The sequence below is a fragment of the Periplaneta americana genome, chromosome 8, assembly GCF_040183065.1.
Source record: "Periplaneta americana isolate PAMFEO1 chromosome 8, P.americana_PAMFEO1_priV1, whole genome shotgun sequence".
NCBI lineage: Eukaryota > Metazoa > Arthropoda > Insecta > Blattodea > Blattidae > Periplaneta > Periplaneta americana.
The window spans coordinates 30033747-30053978 of NC_091124.1; the positions used below are offsets into that span (position 1 = coordinate 30033747).

The 20232-nt window shown below is 36.2% G+C and overlaps 1 protein-coding gene across 1 annotated transcript in view; it reads right to left on the reverse strand.

Moving 5' to 3' along the window:
- Nucleotides 1-4491: 4491 nt before the first annotated feature.
- LOC138704606 (aminopeptidase N-like) overlaps nt 4492-20232 on the reverse strand; it is an 81679-nt gene continuing 65938 nt past the window's right edge. Inside the window, exon 15 of the mRNA XM_069832681.1 lies at nt 4492-7660. Coding sequence (XP_069688782.1) covers nt 7061-7660 — 600 coding nt within the window. The 3' untranslated portion in view covers nt 4492-7060. The remainder of the gene's footprint in view (nt 7661-20232) is intronic.

Consider the following 20232-nt stretch of genomic DNA (forward strand, 5'->3'; position numbering starts at 1 on the left):
GCCTAGAGAATTAAATCTTCCTACACTTCTGCAGCTCAGGTGTATAACCTAAGAGGCAGAGAAGATGGCTAGCAAGTACGGCGTTCATTCTGAAGAGTGCGTACCGATACGTACGGTAACGCCGGTAGTGGCAGGAATGTGAACTGTTTGGAAATACGTACTGTCGGGATATGGGGAGAGGGTTAAGACGATTACTTACGTATTTGTTGACATTAACTTCGACGGTCAATATGTACACGGAGCATTTGATTTGTGTTGTGGAATGTTACCGTACGCAACCGATGATAACAAATACCCTGCGTACGACTTGCCGGCGCAAAACACAGTTCGAAAGAGGTTATGGTAGCACACAGACCGTACAGACCGCCATCTGTTGCTACGACGTTCAAGTTATACCGTACACGTTCTCAAGTTCAGATTGAAGAACGCCTTAAATAATAGGCAACTTCTCTAACATATAAGCTGAAACTCGCTTCAAATCGGTGACCCAACAACAGTGACGTCATGACACACTTTGAAATGAACACCCAGTATATCAGACGCAAAGATAATGACAGCGGAAGAAGAAAGTCAAGAGCGCCTAGAGGTTAGGCAATCTTCAGAACTGAAGGCATACGGTTCAAATGAACACGAGCGCCCAGTTCTGATTTAAACCTAAGCCTCGTGACCTGGACATCACGTTGCTGTTGTAGGAAATAAGACCAATCTAACGTCAATATCTGTATTATCAAGTCACCCACACACCATGCCTCCTGTTATTTAAATAGCGCAAGTTCATCTATTCGGAAAGGCATTCACCGAATCCAAAATCTATGTCAGCTTGGTTGACGGCAAACATGTGAAGAATTTCATTAATTAATATCATGCTGAATTTAATATCATAATCATCATATTTATCTGAAGTCTGATTAGTGTAATGTGTGACTATTACCTATGCATTTCGAACTGACGGATCTAGGTAACGTACAAACTTTTTTCTTTATCCGTGGCGCTACAGCCCGTGAAGGGCCTACACCGACCAGCTGGCTGCTATTTAAACATAAGACCTTTTTCATGTCAAAATAAATGAGAAATGTAAATTATTAGGAATGCAAAATGGGTCTTAAACAATTAGGACTGTTTACCCTGGTACTTAAAGTTTTAAAAGGAAAGGACATCAGTATGTGATAAAATGGCTAAAATACAATTTAGACATTTTTATCTAGGGAAGCATGGGAAGTAAACATGTGATGGTTTGTAAGGAATAAAGTAAAATATTCTTAAGTCCTTTATTCTGTGTGTGCTCGATTCAAAAAGTACTTAGGACATTTGGTAACGCTCCATAAATCCAGTCAGGAATCTTATTTGACTTTAGCCGTTTTACCAGATTGTAGAGAATTGTTTTCGCTTTCAGAATATATAAAAATCACATTTTCACAAAAAATTGACTTAAGATCTTTTTCCTCCCGACCACAGAATTGTATGTTCACCCGATATTTCCAAACTTTTTAATTTAGGCCTATATCGATTCCTATTTTCAATTTTATGTCATATTAGGTAGCCTAACATAATTTTATTACAGTTCAATAATAAAAAAGATGAAAAGCAACGTTTCTTCGGCATCATGAAGGAAATCTTTTTTTTTTTTAATTGGTGGCATTTTATATGCCTGTTTCAATAAGTTCCAGGTCTCTTATGGACCCTTGCCTTTCACAGTCGTGTAGAGAAATATGATTATGTTACATTGACTATGAAGGAAAACTTTCCGGTTCAGTTAGTTCGTAAGGTTCTTCAAAGATGGCACAATTTCAAAGAGTTCGCGTAATGGCCACAGATGGCAGGCGATGCAAGAGCAAGACACTGCTCTGGAGCAAGAATGGAGCAAGACAGAGTCCGTGGATAGAGCCTGCTTCTGCCCATTAGCCACGTGCATGTTTCATACCAAGTAGATCTATAAGGTATATATTATTTAATACACTTATCCGAATATATTGTTGCATTGGAATCACAATCCAACAATCAGAAATTATGCATTATTAATATTGAAACCGGATTACTAATAATTAATAATTATTTATTTACAAGGATAAATATTTCATTGAAATAATCAATGAAAGACGGGAAGCAAGTCGTACACTTAGGAATAAAAAGAGAGGTTACTTGAAGGAAAAACTTAATGAGGTAGAAACAAATAGTAAGTATAAAAACATTCGAAATTTATATAAGGGTATAAAGGAATTTAAGAACGAATATCAGCCAAGGGTAAACGTGATGAAGGATGAGAATGGTGACTTGCTTGCAGACTCTCCATCAATCCTAAACAGATGGAAAAACTATTTTGAGCAACTACTAAATGTACATAGGCCAAATAGAAATGATCGGTACAAAATTGAAATACAAACTGCTGAGCCATTTATACCCGAACCCACGCTTTCGGAACTCGAAATTGCGATAAGAAAATCTGAAAAAGTGCAAGTCTCCAGGTATCGATCAAATTCCAGCAGAATTAATACAAGAGGGTGGAAGTGCATTATATAGCGAAATTTATAAACTTGTATTTGCTATTTGGGAAAGGGAAATTGTACCAGAACAATGGAAGGAGTCCATAATTGTACCTATTTTTAAGAAGGGGGACAAAACCAACTGTGGTAACTTTCGAGGAATATCACTTTTGTTGACGTCGTACAAAATTTTGTCCAATATTCTTTTGAGAAGATTAACTCCGTACGTAGATGAAATTATTGGGGATCATCAGTGCGGTTTTCGGCGTAATAGATCGACTATTGATCAGATCGACAGATAATGGAGAAAAAATGGGAGTATAAGGGTAGAGCACATCAGTTATTCACAGATTTCAAAAAGGCATATGACTCGGTTGAGAGGGAAGTATTATATGATATTCTTATTGAATTTGGTATTCCCAAGAAACTAGTTCGATTAATTAAAATGTGTCTCAGTGAAACATACAGCAGAGTCCGTATAGGTCAGTTACTATCTGATGCTATTCCAATTCACTGCGGGCTAAAGTAGGGAGATGCTCTATCACCTTTACTTTTTAACTTCGCTTTAGAATATGCCATTAGGAAAGTTCGGGATAACAGGCAGGGTTTGGAATTGAACGGGTTACATTAGCTTCTTGTCTATGCGGATGACGTGAATATGTTAGGAGAAAATACACAAACGATTAGGGAAAACACGGAAATTTTACTTGAAGCAAGTAAAGCGATCGGTTTGGAAGTAAATCCCGAAAAGACAAAGTATATCATTATGTCTCGTGACCAGAATATTGTACGAAATGGAAATAAAAAAATTGGAGATTTATCCTTCGAAGGGGTGGAAAAATTCAAATATCTTGGAGCAACAGTAACGAATATAAATGACACTCGGGAGGAAATTAAACGCAGAATAAATATGGGAAATGGTGTTATTATTCGGTTGAGAAGCTTTTATCATCTAGTCTGCTGTCAAAAAATCTTAAAGTTAGAATTTATAAAACAGTTATATTACCGGTTGTTTTGTATGGTTGTGAAACTTGGACTCTCACTTTGAGAGAGGAACATAGGTTAAGGTGTTTGAGAATAAGGTGCTTAGGAAAATATTTGGGGCTAAGAGGTATGAAGTTACAGGAGAATGGAGAAAGTTACACAACGCAGAACTGCACGCATTGTATTCTTCACCTGACATAATTAGGAACATTAAATCCAGACGTTTGCGATGGGCAGGGCATGTAGCACGTATGGGCGAATCCAGAAATGCATATAGAGTGTTAGTTGGGAGACCGGAGGGAAAAAGACCTTTGGGGAGGCCGAGACTTAGATGGAAGGATAATATTAAAATGGATTTGAGGGAGGTGGGATATGATGATAGAGACTGGATTAATCTTGCACAGGATAGGGACCGATGGCGGGCTTATGTGAGGGCGGTAATGAACCTTCGGGCTCCTTAAAAGCTATTTGTAAGTAAGATACTTTCATTTCATCAGTTTCCTTCTACTTCACACCGAAATTATTGCTGCCAACATAATAGTTAGAAAATAACTGACATGTTTACTATTTGTAAGTACCCGAAATTCGAAACGAAGTTGGTGAAAGAAAATTCAACATGACAACTCTAGAAAATCACTATAATCCACTAGGATCTGTAGCAATAGGAGGAAAATGGTTAGGTTTCACCCTTAGGGTATTAAGTAAGCTGATCCAGACTATACAAGAAGAAGTTTGGAATGGACAGGACAAGTGTAAGAATGAAGCAACAACAGCACGAAACGTTTTGGAAGGGGAACCTGAGAAAAGGAGAAAGGTTGGAAGACTAAAGCTGATGTAGTTCGACAAGGTCGAAGACGGTCTAAGATAAATGGATACTAAAAGATGACGACAGAAGACTTTGGATAGAACAGAATGGGCGTTGCAATAAAGGAGGTCAAAGTTCTTATAGGACTCTAGAGTCAGTGAGAAAGGAAGGAAGGGTATTTTTGAAAAGAAAATCACCCCATTTACAATGATATTGTAAGACTTAAATTATAATAATTATTTATTAAAACATATTGTTAAAATAAAGCCATAAATTAACAAATTTTTACATTTCATTTCCAGTTGGGAAGGGAATAAAAATACATAAATCATCTGTAATCAGTTCATTTTCTTTGTTATAAACAACATAAAAATTAAAGAATTTTCTTCATTTAGCTACCTGTGTATCTCTTTGCTCTCTCCACCATTTCGAAACTCATAAAAGAAAGTTATATGCATTTTTAATAAGAATAAATTTCTATGACACTTGAGCACCGGTATCTATTACTTACAACACATTAAAATGTTTCTTGCAGTTTTTCAAGTGAGTTTCAAACAAAATAGTATGAATTTAATCCCTTCAGGTCTGATGTACATTATAGTGTACATTTTTTCTTTCTTTTTCTTTCTTTTTTGGAATGTCTTCGATACTTTTAAATATTTTGAATAATTCAATGTGATAGAAACGGAGAATATTATTTTTGAAACATTTCTATACCTGAATTAAAAATAAAATTTAAAATTTTGGGGCCCCAGGGATCAAAATTGTCTCTTTCTTTTATTTTCTGTGAAGACTTGATTTGGGAATTTTGGATCCCCAGAATGATTATGTCACCAGTTTTTTTTTATTTTGTTTAATATAAATTCAGGTCTGAAGGGGTGAAATAACTAAATTACGCGTTATCTTGTGTATCTGTGATCTGGATCTTCGATCATTAAAAGTGTCTTGTATCTGAAACACTGAATATCCCAACGGCCCAATGTTCTTTGGTTGACTATACATTGTAGGTAGTTTTCAAATTAAAAATAATCATCAGTGAGGCTAAGATAAGTGAAGAATAGTCGATGACTTAGTTGTTGAGTGGAAACAAAGCGACCGATACACGGAGACATTATTATGACGTGGGGCGAGAAAACGGCGGATTACTAGCAGCCCGCTCCCTGCGCGGTCTGCGATGCGCAGGCTGTTAGAAGTGCGGTGTAGTAGATCCTCAGTCGCCGTATGGCATTCCCTGTAGTCACAAGTCGTGTTACAGAAGTCTTGATTCTTCAAGTGTACAAAGTTAGTGTATAAAGTTTATTTACGAACTTACGTATGCGGAACAATTGCCAGTCTATTTCCAACAAGATTGGGTCATTGCTCATACAGCTGCCGTATCAGTGAGGGAATTACGGTGTATTTTGTGTACGAGACTAATAAGGAGGCCAAATAATTTTTGGGCTCCACGAAGCCCAGATCTAACACCCTGTGATTTTTATTTATGGGGTAGACTAAAAGGTAAGATTTACAGGAAAAAATCCTCATACTATAGACTATATATGAGAAGAAATCGAGGCTATCAATGATGCGAAATTTCAGAGTGTTGTTCGTTCGTTTATCAGAAGATGTCAGTTGCATGTGGCGGAAAATATGGGCCATTTTCAGCAACGACTGTGAGCATGGTAAGTCCAAATTATTGAATATTTATTCTTAGTACTGTTATGTATTGTAGAAGTGCCGGAGAAATGGTTACGGGCTCGCCGGAAACCACGCTAGTAGTGGGCCACAAGTCACTCGCCGTTTTCTCGTCTTACGTCACAGTAATGTTTCTGTACATGCAGCATAAAGTAGCCTAACTGAGAATAGGTAGAGATCATCAGGTAAACTCAAAAAATTACAATTTCATTAAAGCTGATCGTAAAATTGGTAATTAATACAATATTTTATATTTATTCAAATTATATTTTCACGTGCCAAAATAATTACAGTACAGTTATGGATAAATATATAATAGGATGCAAAACTACGGTCAGCACCATCTTACGGCGGAGGGACAAAATAACACGACACTGGCTCGACGTCGTACGTGGTGAACATTAGAACTGCGTGTTGGGTAGATTACCTAGAGTTCTCTATTTATCTGTTCGAGACGTTGCTCGAGAAGACAAGATGGCAGCTAGAAACTTGATAATAAGTGGACATAAAGTGATACGTGTGTGTATAAGCAGTGTATGTTAAACAGCGATGTTCATGGGCGTTGTAAAAATAGTGTTGTTGAATGTATTGTAAAGTAATAGTAATATAATAAATTTAACTATCGAAGTAGTTTTTACAGACTCTTCCATTGACCTGTACGCTAAATTCCAAAGAATAAAACCCCAATTATCTAACCTTTTGTTTTCTGTCTCTGTTTGGTTTTATTTTAATTGGGTAGTGTAAAATAGATCGTCTCTTTTATCTTCCTGTTGGCTCCAGTAAGAATTTGCAGTGGAAGACGGTGTGGGGAACAAAAATGTAGGCTAAATGTTTTAATTTAAATTGGGTTGGTTTCAGGATGGAGGGACGGGAGGGAGGGAATACTTTCTGCATAATTCAAATTTTTCGGCACAAGGTGCGCTGCTAAATTCAAGGAGTAATTAATTTTTTTCTTTTCGTCACTTGGTGTGCTGCTGGATGTAATAACTTCACCCCCGGATAAGAGATGGCAGCAAGATCAATTTCTACATTAGCGCCTCTAGCGTGTGCGAAGGGATACTCAGTAAGTTACGCATCCTATTATATACTTATCCATGGTACAGTGATGTCTTAATGATTAGACTAATTTCATTAATAATGTCACAACAAAGGCACAAATTATCACTGTTGTATTTATGGTAAGAGTGCTACTTCTTCCAGGTGTAGTTGAGGGTTCGGGTGTAGTGGTAGGAGTAGTAATAGTGGTGGGATTAATAGTAGTGCTAGGAATGGTAGTAGGGCCAGCATCAGAAGTAGGGCTAGCACCAGAAGTAGGGCTAGCACCAGAAGTAGGGCTAGCACCAGAAGTAGTGCTAGAAATAGTAGTAGTGGTAGGATCAGTAGTAGTGGTAGTGGTAGAATCAGTAGTAGTGGTAGGATCTGTAGTAGTGGTAGTGGTAGAATCAGTAGTAGTGGTAGGATCTGTAGTAGTGGTAGTGGTAGAATCAGTAGTAGTGGTAGGATCAGTAGTAGTGGTAGTGGTAGAATCAGTAGTAGTGGTAGGATCAGTGGTGGTGGTGGTAGTAGTAGGAGCAGCTTTGTCTCTGAACCAATTTGTAATTACTTCTTTGTGAGTATCGGTCCAAAATGAATCTGCCTTAGCAGCCTCCACTGCATTTCTTCCAGATTCTGCTGCAGACCCGAGCTTATCAGAATTCTCGTTGATGAACTTCTCAAGCTGAAATAATAATAAACATAAAATAAGTCTCCCTAAGTTCGCCACCTTAAGCAAATTTAGTTTTAAATTGATGAAGCAGTTATATTTCGAAAATATAAAAAATTGAGATAATGCATAGAAGAGGCTATCCAGAACACTTGACAAGAGCAATCCATAGTCTATACTTACTTACTGGCTTTTAAGGAACCCGGAGGTTCATTGCCGCCCTCACATAAGCCCGCCATTGGTCCCTATCCTGAGCAAAATGAATCCATTCTCTATCATCATATCCCACCTCCCTCAAATCCATTTTAATATTATTTTCCCATCTACGTCTCGGCCTCCCTAAAGGTCTTTTTCCCTCCGGCCTCCCAACTAACACTCTATATGCATTTCTGGATTCGCCCATACGCGCTACATGCCCTGCCCATCTCAAACGTCTGGATTTAATGTTCATAATTATGTCAGGTGAAGAATACAATGCGTGCAGTTCTGTGTTGTGTAACTTTCTCCATTCTCCTGTAACTTCATCCCTCTTAGCCCCAAATATTTTCCTAAGCACCTTATTCTCAAACACCCGTAGTCTCTGTTCCTCTCTCAAAGTGAGAGTCCAAGTTTCACAACAATACAGAACAACCGGTAATATAACTGTTTTATAAATTCTAACTTTCAGATTTTTGGACAGCAGACTGGATGATAAACGTTTCTCAACCGAATAATAACAGGCATTTCCCATATTTATTCTGTGTTTAATTTCCTCCCGAGTATCATTTATATTTGTTACTGTTGCTCCCAGATATTTGAACTTCTCCACCTCTTCGAAAGATAAATTTCCAATTTTTATATTTCCATTTCGTACAATATTCTGGTCACGAGACATAATCATATACTTTGTCTTTTCGGGATTTACTTCCAAACCCATCTCTTTACTTGCTTCCTGTAAAATTTCCGTGTTTTCCCTAATTGTTTGTGGATTTTCTCCTAACATATTCACGTCATCCGCATAGACAAGCAGCTGATGTAACCCGTTCAATTCCAAACCCTCTCTGTTATCCTGGATTTTCCTAATGTCATACTCTAGAGCAAAGTTAAAAAGTAAAGGTGATAGTGCATCTCCTTGCTTTAGCCCACAGTGAATTGGAAACGCATCTGACAGAAACTGACCTATACGAACTCTGCTGTATGTTTCACTGAGACACATTTTAAATAATCGAACTAGTTTCTTGGGAATACCAAATTCAATAAGAATATCATATAAAACTTCTCTCTTAATCGAGTCATATGCCTTTTTGAAATCCATGAATAACTGATGCACTGTACCCTTATACTCCCAGTTTTTCTCCATTATCTGTCGAATACAAAATATCTGGTCAATAGTTAATCTATTACGCCTAAAACCACATTGATGATCCCCAATAATTTCATCTACATATGGAGTTAATCTTCTCAAAAGACCATAGTCTATACTACGCTACAAATGTATCAATCAATGATAGTAATAAATTATTAAAACAAATCAAGGTGTCAAACAAGGCTGCCCAATGTCCCCAGCATTGTTTAGTATATATATTGACGATGTCGTTAAACAATGGCAGAAACAATTAAGTAATAATTTTAAAATAAATGACAAAGCCTTAAACACTATACTGTTTGCGGACGACCAAGTAATATTAAGCAACACAGAAGATGATTTACAAATTGATATATTTAAATTAACTCAAATAGCTAACGAGTATGATATGAGAATTTCGGAACAAAAAACAAAAGTTATGGCTTTTGAAGGGACAAACCACTTGAGATGCAAAATAGTGAATAACGGAAAAATAATAGAACAAGTAAATAACTTTATGCTCGACCATGCCGAAATGTAGTAATTATACACTAGGGGCCTGTTTCACAATGTTTACAATCTTTGTAAATTGTAAACTTTGCTTGTAAATTGTAAACTTCTGTTTCACAATCTTTGTTTGTAATGTTGAACTTTACAAAGGAAATCAAATCTTTACAAATTAAATTTTGCTCACTTTACAAGTATTCTGTTTCACAATGAAGAGTAATTTTACAAACGTGTAAATTTTACTTGTAAAATCAGCACATTTTCTACAATACTTCTGAGATGTGTAAAGTTTGATATTGCAACAAATTATGAATACATACAATAAATAAATACATATTAAATTAATTTTTGAGTAACTGGATAATATTAAGAATTAAACTAAAGCAGTTTTGATGTTATTAAGGAGTTCTAATGACTCAGACGAAGATATGAATTTAGGCCTAATCAAACGAACACGTATACGTAAAATTATCCGGCCAAGAATTAATAGCACGTTCGTATCATTGTATAAATTTAATGAAAGATTTCGAATGAGTCCCGCGCTATACTTCAGAATACCGCGTAAGTATTTATATAGGCCTACGAAGACTGTATTTAATAAATACTCTCACTTAATAAAGATGTTCCCTACACCAAAAATAAATAATTCAATAATGCAATAGCGACACTACTTACGCGGTATTCTGAAGTCGTTTCGTGTCCCGTTTCGCTGGAATCTCTCCTACAAGACATGGGACATCATATCCAACATCCAAAAGGGAAAAGTGATGTCCTAACCTCAAAGCGAGAACCGTATTGTTTTGCATTGGATGCATACTAGCTGTCAGTTCCGTGCGTTAGCAGATAAGCACGGAATTTCCAAAATATCAGTGTGCAAAAGTACCTACAGGGTAAAAGGTAAAGGTATCCCCGTAGCATGCCATGAAGGCACTTGGGGGGCATGGAGGTAGAGCCCCATGCTTTCCATGACCTCGGCACTAGAATGAGGTGGTGTGGTCGGCACCACGCTCTGACCGCCTTTTACCCCCGGGAAGGACCCGGTACTCAATTTTATAGGAGGCTGAGTGAACCTCGGGGCCGTTCTGAAAGTTTGGCAACGAGAAAAAATCCTGTCACCACCTGGGATCGAACCCCGGACCTTCCAGTCCGTAACCAGCTGGAAGGTCCGGGGTTCGATCCCAGGTGGTGACAGGATAGTGGATGTTAAAAGAGTTAAATTCGGGGCAAGTTTTTGATCACCAAAATGTTATTTACTATAGCACAGAATTTTTATGCTGCTGATGGGATCACTAATGTTTGTGAGGTTATGGATGCAACATTAATAAATACTGATGGATCAACACTAAAAATTAACCTGATTTTGTGGTTAGGCATCGTAATTATTTTATCAATTGCATATTTGTACGTGGAGCAAATCTGTTATTTACTTATTTGACTGAATTTGGGGTTAACTTTAGTCATTTAAGTAAAAGACGTATTGGTATACTCGACCAATCACATCACATGAAACTCCATTGTCGCCAATATATGAAAATCTAAATATTTTTAATTTTTTTAACAATACTTTGTATTTTCTGTTGGTGAAATATGAATCAGCAAGCTTAGAATAATCTATTTTAGTATAAAATATAAATATATGTATCCATAATAGTAAAAATATAGCGAATTTAGCTCTGCTCCTTAGCGATTTTTGTAAACTGTCGTTGGCGATATTATGTAACCAATAATGCGTATTTGTAAATTTCTTTAGCTGATTTTGTAAAGTTCGTCAAACTTTACAAACTAATAAAATAGCATTGTGAAACATAATTTACAAGCATTTGTAATCTTTTACTTGTTATTTGTAAATTTTTAATTTGTAATTTGTAAGGATTGTGAAACGGGCCCCTGGTAGCAGTCCTTTAATGCATGTCATTAAAGTACACCTATTCATTAAAGTTCAGGTTTTCGATTATTCTCGGATATGCAATCAAAAGACAACGAGGGAAACGTCACGGAGGCTGGAAATCCAATACTGTCGCAGAAGGTTATGTTCTGTTACTATAATAATTAGCGTTAATTGTAAATAATATTCAAATAAATTCAATTTGTCATCTCGTATTTCAATTCTAAATCAATTTCCAGATTATATCAAAATTAGTTCATGTTATTCTCTAAATTATATCAAGGTCAATGACATTATTGTTCCTCGGAAAAACCAATACTTTCGCGTCTGCGCACATCTCACAATTTATGAGCTATGCACAAGGTCACTTCCGATCTCAGTCAGATGCGAATAAAATAAATACTTATGATAATTTCAAGTTAGAAATATGGTCGAGCATAAAAAGTCGTATGAAACTTGCCTATAATGGTAATTAAGACGCTCGTATGAAAATTATGAAACTCGCTTGCGCTCGTTTCATAAACATACTCGCGTCTTAATTACTACCATTATAGGCTCGTTGCATAATGTACTATTAACTATTTGGGATGTAATGTATCCTACTGCCAAAAAATGATATCAATATAAAAATAAATAGATTCTATAATATGTGTGGAACAATAAGAAGAACATTAAAAAATAAAACATTAAGAACCACTCAACTAAAATTTTACAAAACAATGGCAATACCTATGTTAGCGTACGCCTGTGAGAACTGGACACTTAATAGATCAGACAGAAGAAAAATAGAGACAGCTGAAATGAAGTTCTTGCGTTCCGTAGCGGGTTATACACGTTTAGACAAAAAACATAATGAAGACATAAGAACACAATTAAATATATTCAACGTAAATGACAGAATAAACCAAATAAGAACATATTGAAAGGATGCCACATAATAGATTTCCACAGCAGACACTTCAATATCAACCTAAAGGCAAAAGGAAAGTAGGACGTCCAATTACAAGATGGAAAGTTACAATCTCTTGATGTGGAAACAGGTCAAAGGCCTAATTCCATGAGGAAGAAGAAGATGAAGAAAAAATTGATTTGCGATATTGGTACTAATATTTAAATAATAAACTGAAAAGCGCACAAATGTGCATTGTTTCAACCTTAGTTAGTTTGCATTTGCGTAGTCGCGTATTGATCTTAGACTTTTTGTACATAGTTTTATGTGGTAGCGTTCACAGACTTTACTACACAATTCACACATGCATGCTTGGGTTGGGTCGTGATACGTCTTGTTGGTACAGATTGGGTGATGGAAACCATGGATTGCCAGTCTAGTCACGACGGGCAGCAGTTCGAAATTTGGGCTCGTCCAAGTTCGGTCTGTCATGGCTCCGGTGCCGTAGAACTCAGGCCATACTTCTTCTCTTTTCCCCTCCATGATCTTCATTTGGTTTCCAAAAGCCTTGGTGTATTGCAACAAATACCGAAGTTTGAGGTCTTCTATTAGGAAAGGTTCTCTTGCTAGGATATATACCAATCGTGATCTAGTTGTTTTTGATAGTCCAAGTGCTCTTTTAGATAGGTTGATTTTACCTTTTCTAATGCATTTAGGTTACTTTCTGTCAGATGATTCCATGTAACCTCAATTCCGTAGCATAGTATCGGCATAATTTTGGCCTTGAATATGTATAGGGCTGTTTCTAGGCTGAGTAGTCGTATAAAAAAAGTACGTCCGCTCAAATGAGAGCCACTTTGAACGTGCGATTGGACACACTTACCGCAGGGAGCAAGTAAGCACGCGACTCCGAGCAGGTTCCATGTAAACAACGCTGTGTTGCCATTTCTCCTTTCTGAAGACTGGAGTGAACCTTCGTGTGCGTCTTGTAAATACAGAAATAAAACACGGAGGCCTCCTATTCAGAGTCTGTTGAGTCACTATTTAAATCAATTACACAGGATTCCAAGCTAGCTTCTAAGGAGCGATAATCACTTTCTTTTGTCTTTACATGTTCGAATACTTAACTCAATGCTTTTATTATTAATGTCGTCCATCACATTTACTGTTAAATCGCGTACTTCTTGAACAGTTTTATTTCCCAATGCATTTTCTGACCGGACATTCCTCTTCAGTTCCGACTAAACGAATTCTATGGCAATGGTAGGGGGGCAGTCGTAGTACAACATGGCCGTATTTTGACGATAGTTCGTCGATTACATACATATTTTTTCTGTAATGGCTACGTTTTATCTCTTGTAGCAGATGTAACTTTGTTGTTGGGACTGGCGTGGGCAAAGGGATGTTATTTTCACGTTTATTGACATCTATTGTTGATCTAGTGGTAAGTACAGGATTCACAATACGAAAATGGTATGGGGCATTCCATAATGATGACAGACCGTTCTTCCAGTCGTTTTAGGAAACATTCCTCAAACCATTCTTCAAAGATTTTAGAATTCATAGTCCCACGGTAATCAGCTGGGACATCACACATACTTTGGTGGGTAACGAATAATGTTCCTGGATTGAAACCATTTCTTCCCCTCGCATGTAAAATTATTATTCGTTGACTTTTACTTGAAGAAAAATTATTATCACAATAACTTGACCCATCTCACCAACGACACTTTATTCCGTCATGGGTATCATACCATGTTTCGTCTAAGTAGGTATACTTCTTCATAGCCCAGTTGTCGATAATACTATATATTCCGTAAATACAAGAACGCCACATCCGTATTCGTAATGATTCCATTGCTCCTGGTTGAGATCCATGAATTTTATATTTAAACCCCATTGAATGTAATAGTTCCATTAAAGTATTTCTTTTATACGGAAACTCATGTTGGGTAGCTTGTGTTTTATTGAGCATTGGATTATGAAGTTTTGACGTTGGAGCTATTTTATTTTCGATTTATATTATATGGAATACAAAAGCCACAATATACATTGACTGTCCTCTGCCTCGTTCTGATCTAACTGTATTATACTTCCGGGCTCGTCTGAAACCAAATACTAAGTTATATGAACTTGTTCTCGGAGCACCGACTTAGACCTGCCAACAGCGCTGACGTACCAACAACCAGCCGCGTGCTTCAAGACTGAAACACCTGACGCCTCCCGATCAAGGTAGGTGCAAGTGGCTCTCATTTGAGCGGACGTACTATATAGGTATTCTTTATGTCGTGAAATGCCATTACTGCTTGGGCTGTCCTCTCTGTCACGTGTTTTGTGAAACATTTGGCAGTTGGCTGCATTGTCATTCCGAGATATTTAAAGTCTGGTGAGATTTTGATTTTTTGCCCTCTGATGCTAATTTCAGCTGCTGCGGGTGTTTTGCTCTCATTTCTAAATATCATCATTTCCGTCTTTGGTATGTTTATGTGCAACTCGTGTTTAGTGCACCATTCGTCTATTTTCCCTATTGTTTCTTGGAGTTTCTGTATGTCAGTTGATCCGACGACTATATCATCTGCATATGCATAAATGTGTACGTCTTCTTCTTTCTCTGGGATACGTAGGACTTCTTCAGTGGCGAGGATATACAGCATAGGACTCATTGGGTCTCCCTGGAGAACTCCGTTCGATTGCGTTATAGGGTTTGAGACGGACAGATTGTCTGATATTGTTATTACTTTGTATTTGAGGATTGGTACTAAAGAGCATCTTAAATAAAAATTTCATAAAGAACAAGTTAATCCTTCCCGTACAAAAACAAAAGATACAGGGGGATGCAACTGGTGAAGTTAGAACGCATGTGTTCCCTGTTGTAAATTCAAATAATATTTTAATATCATCAGAGTACAGATTTAACATATATATATATATATATATATATATATATATATGTATATATATATATATATATTTAATACAGAAAAAATTGGAATTAAATAAAGTTTTATCATTAATAAATTATCACAGGATTAATAATTTTAAAATTCTTTCGCCTATAAAATATCTAAAATATCACTCATTTAAGGGGTTAGGTACGGCTTACAGCAGTAAAATTTTGGAAATATTGAACATTTTTTCCTCCATTACTGTATCTTGTACAGTAATGAAAATTAGTATATGTAAAACACTGTCCTTCTGATATATGAAAGCAATACTTTTACGTTCTAAAAAATTATTTACATTTTTTTCTCAAAATTCAGTTCACTGTGCAGTGATGAAGCGTTTCTCACATAACTCAAAAACTATCCAAAATTCTGTGATGATATTTGTTGTGTGTATTTATGTAAGCCATATCTACAATATGATGCAAGATTACTTCTCTACCTTTGATAGATTGTCTAATAAAAAATTAATTCTTTAAAAAATATCAGTATTTTCTTCTAACACAAAATAAAAAAAAACATAATTTATTAAGGAATGTAGTTGAAAGAGCATGATAAAATAAAAGAGAGACAACATGAAAAAGTTAACAGGTTTATGAGTTATGAGGGAAACGCTTCATCACTGCACAGTGAACTGCCAACATTTTGAATTTTGAAAAAAATATATACAAATGTATTTTTTTTATATCATAAAAATATTTTTTTAATATAGCAGAAGGACAGTGTTTTACACATACCAATTTTCATTATTGTATAAGGTACAGTAATGGAGGAAAAACATGTTGAGTATTTCCAAAAATTTTACTGTTGTAAACTGTACTGTTGTAAAATACTAAGATTAAAATGTAATCAATTGTAGTTGTTGTTGTTATCTAATGCCGGGCTTTGGCAACGAAGCCATTAGCGTTCTTGCTCTCCAATATTTCTCTGTGGTGGATCCATCAGATAGTACTTCACAGGTTTGTAGATGATCTTCAGTCATTTCTTCTTCTTTGTTGCATAGAGGGCAATTTGGATTTGTGTAAATTCCTATTTTATTCAAGTGTTTGGCCAAATAATCGTGTTCTGTAAGCAGTCCGAATTTTGCTACTGCAGATTTACGTGGTATTTCTGGAATAATTTCTGTTTTTTTTTATTAAAATGCTCCATTTTTATCTTTGGCTTTGGTACATAGTGCTTGGTTTTGCTTGATTTTATATTTATTTTTAATTAGTCTTTTGATGGATGTAAAAGGTAAGCTTGTATTTGTATTCTGAATTAAATTGGATCCTTTTTTGGCAAGAAAGTCAGCAGTTTCATTTCCAGCAATTCCGCAATGTGCAGGTATCCATTGCAATTGAATTCTTTTCTGTAGTTTTTGAAGTTGTTGGATCATTTTGTTTAAACCGCCAACTGTTTAAAACGATCTCAGAGAAGCAGCAACGAATTATTCTAAGTTGGCCATGGAAGAAGTTGCAATGGCGAACTTAAGAACAGTTCCAACATTTATTAATAATGTCATAAAGTAGAACATCACTATAGTAGACTAAGTGTAATTCTCAAAATACAACCAGAAAGTACACAAAACAGGCTTTAAAATGATATATTACACTCTGTAAATGCATTACTTGTTCCGTTGGATGAAACGAATATTTACGGAGCAAATCTTATACCGGCAATCACAGTTAACACAATATAGCGACTACCTCATAGCAAGAGATACTGGTAATGCATCTTGCGTATTCAACGAAGTTCTACTGCGTCATACATCAAGTTACTGCTGCCAACCTTTGTCCAAAAATTGTATCTTAACGAAAATGACGAGTAGCGAACTTTGGGACCTGGCGAACTTAGAGATAAGCTTACCTACCTTATTTAAATTTTTAACAGAAAATGGAACCTTAAAGTGTTTTTTATTAAACTGATGGTCCTTATACTCTTAAGAGAGTGATCCCTAAACGCGTTAAGTCCATTTTTTATGAAAGGACTCGGCTACTTTTGTTATTGGTCTACGCCAGGGATGCGATGCTTACTAATAGTTCTGAGCTCGAGCTTTTTTAAGCTCTCTCCATAAGCTCGGAGCTTTTCTGACTGAAGCACAAGGGTGTACAGCACATACAACGTTGCAGACCATGACAGATCGCAAGTGAGATTACAATAATGATTTTAATGATAAGTAGAAGGTTCAGATTTTATATAATGAACATGGCGGTGAAGTACAGTGTTTAATAAGTGAAAAATATATACTATATTATTTGTAAAACAAAAATGTTAAACGTCAGTACGAAACACAACACAGCACAGATATAGACATTATTCTGGAGAAGAAAGAAATTGATTTTAGACAAAAAAATAATGCTGAAAAATTAAGAAACCCCACGATTTTTTTGTTTTTATAATCGTAATTATATTTGAGACTGATTTAACCATATAATCATATAACCATATAATCATATAAACCATACATGCGGTGCGTGAGTTGAGAGGATTTTTTTTTTGTTTTTTGTTTTTTTTTATTCTGTTTTCTCGACTTTAAAATTTTAAGCTGTTTACTGAATGTAAAGCTCTTGCACAACAGTTATTGTCATATTGGTCTGAAACTTCTCACAAAGACCAATTAAATGTTGATAAATAAAATTTAACTAGCATTTGTATGAAATATTAGTATTACGTTTCTTCGGGGAATATTCGTATCGCACTTAGATTAAATATGCTGTAATGATAAATTCATAATGTTTAAAAATTTATTGTGTCTCTCTATTTAGAATGATCTCCAAAGCTAATTAATTTTTATTTCCATAACTATTTTCAAGATCTGGAGCAAATATGAACTAAATATTTTGAAAACTTTTTAATGCAAGGAGCCTTTTTAGTGATTTCAATATAAAATACAGTATATTTAAAAATATACGTGGTACAGTCATTAAGTTCTGACACTGACGCCTGAAGGGTAGGCACCCACAAGAATCTGGATGTCTCAGAAGATGCCGCGTGATACGGCGTACACGTAAACAGATCGACATCCTCCCTCAATATAGTCGCCGTTGGCCGCTATGCACGTCTGCCAACGTTGGTGTAGCTGCTGGAAGCACCGCTGAAAGATGTTGGCAGGAAGATGCCGTACGGCTTCTCTTGTGGCAGTCATGACCTTTTCGGCCCCATAAAAATTACGCCCTCGTAGGATTGATTTCATGAGGGGAAAGAGAAAAAAAATCGCATAGTGCGAGATCAGGTGAGTACGGAGGGTGTGGCAAAACAGCGACCTGTTGCCTTGCAAGTTCCTCTTGGACAAGGATGGAGCGATGTGCAGGGGCGTTGTCGTGTAGCAACAGCCAATTCTTCCTATGCCAAAGCTCAGAACTCTTACGACGAATTGAATTGCTTAAACGGCCAAGAATCTCTTTGTAGAGGATCTTGTCTACAGTTGCACCTTGTGGGATGAATTCTATGTGAACAATTCCATTTGAATAAAAAAAACTGTTAAAGCATCACCTTGCCTTTTGACCTGTCTTGTTGCGGATTTTTCTGTCGTGGAAATAATGGCGTTTTCCAGGTGGCGGATTGTCGCTTCAGTTGCGGATCGTAAAGGAAACACCATGTTTCGTCTCCAGTTATGATCGGTTATAGCAGTTTCGCCTAATTTCTGACAGAACGTGACGTTTGCCCGTTGCTCAAACTGCAACATACTCGAGTTCCGACGCGCGCATTCAAATCACCGTCACAACAAAGACCGTAGTTCTGCTTACAGTGCATGCACTCAACTGTCTCTTGTTGGGTCGAGAGACTAACTGACAAGGTATCATACCATGGCGCCATCTATGCGCTATAGTGCACCACAACGCCACTATGCGCTCAATATTAGAACTTAATGACTGTACCACGTATATAATTTCAAAACTGTTAGACTTAATGACACCAAATTGTGTACAGATTATATAGTATTGTAGATCTGTTTATATAGTTTAAATTTCATAAATTTTGGCCGAAAATTGTGGAAGTTTTAAAAATCTTACGTATCTCCTTAAATGATTGACCCCAAAAATTACGATGGCTCTTCAATAGCATCATTTAATGAATTTGTTTTTTCGTGTTACGTGCATCTTACAAATCACTCCATGAAAACTCATTACATAATCATGACTGGAGAGCAAGGACTACATTTTTACATTCATTCAATCATTGTACTCTATTTCAATCAATATTGTCGTTATTATGTTTTCAACAAATGCTCAAAAGTACTCAAAGATCACACACGTCGAGCAGGTAGACCCTATTATTTTCTTCTAACCAATGAAGTGAAGTATTTACATAATAAATAATTGCTCTTAACAAGAAAATGGTTTACATACAATTAACTTTTTCTATTTCTCTTTTTGTTCTTAAACCCCTTTCTTTTGCGATTTGTTTATATATGTACATGTATGTTAAATTGAATAATTAGCCAGAAAATTAGTAACGCAAGTTATTCTAATAATTGCTGCCTTTATTCGATGTATATGCATGTACACCCTGATATCTACGTTAAGACGCTATGTAGTAGATGGGCTATGCGCTCGTGATCAAGTCGAGCTCTTCTACCGTGATTGGGAGCTAATATCGTCTCATCCCTGATCTACGCACTGACTGACATGCACAATAACACAAATTATAGACAATGATTGGCGTTGTTTAGGAAGAAAATAAGCTTCAAATATAATATTATACAAGTCTCAAACATAATCATATAGGTTACATGTACAAATCAGTCCATACAAAATGGACTGACCGAGTTTTGGCATCACACTCTTCAATTTATCTTCTTTTTTGGAATTCAATTTTCTATTAACCTTGATAAAAATATAGAAGACAAGACTGCAGTTACATCCTCACCTTCAGTTTTGATTTTGGCATAATGAAAAATCGGTAAAATTTCATTAGCAAAATTCATCCACAGCAATATGCAAGGATGATTGATAGTACATTATGCAACGAGCCTATAATGGTAGTAATTAAGACGCGAGTATGTTTATGAAACTCGCTTGCGCTCGTTTCATAATTTTCATACGAGCGTCTTAATTACCA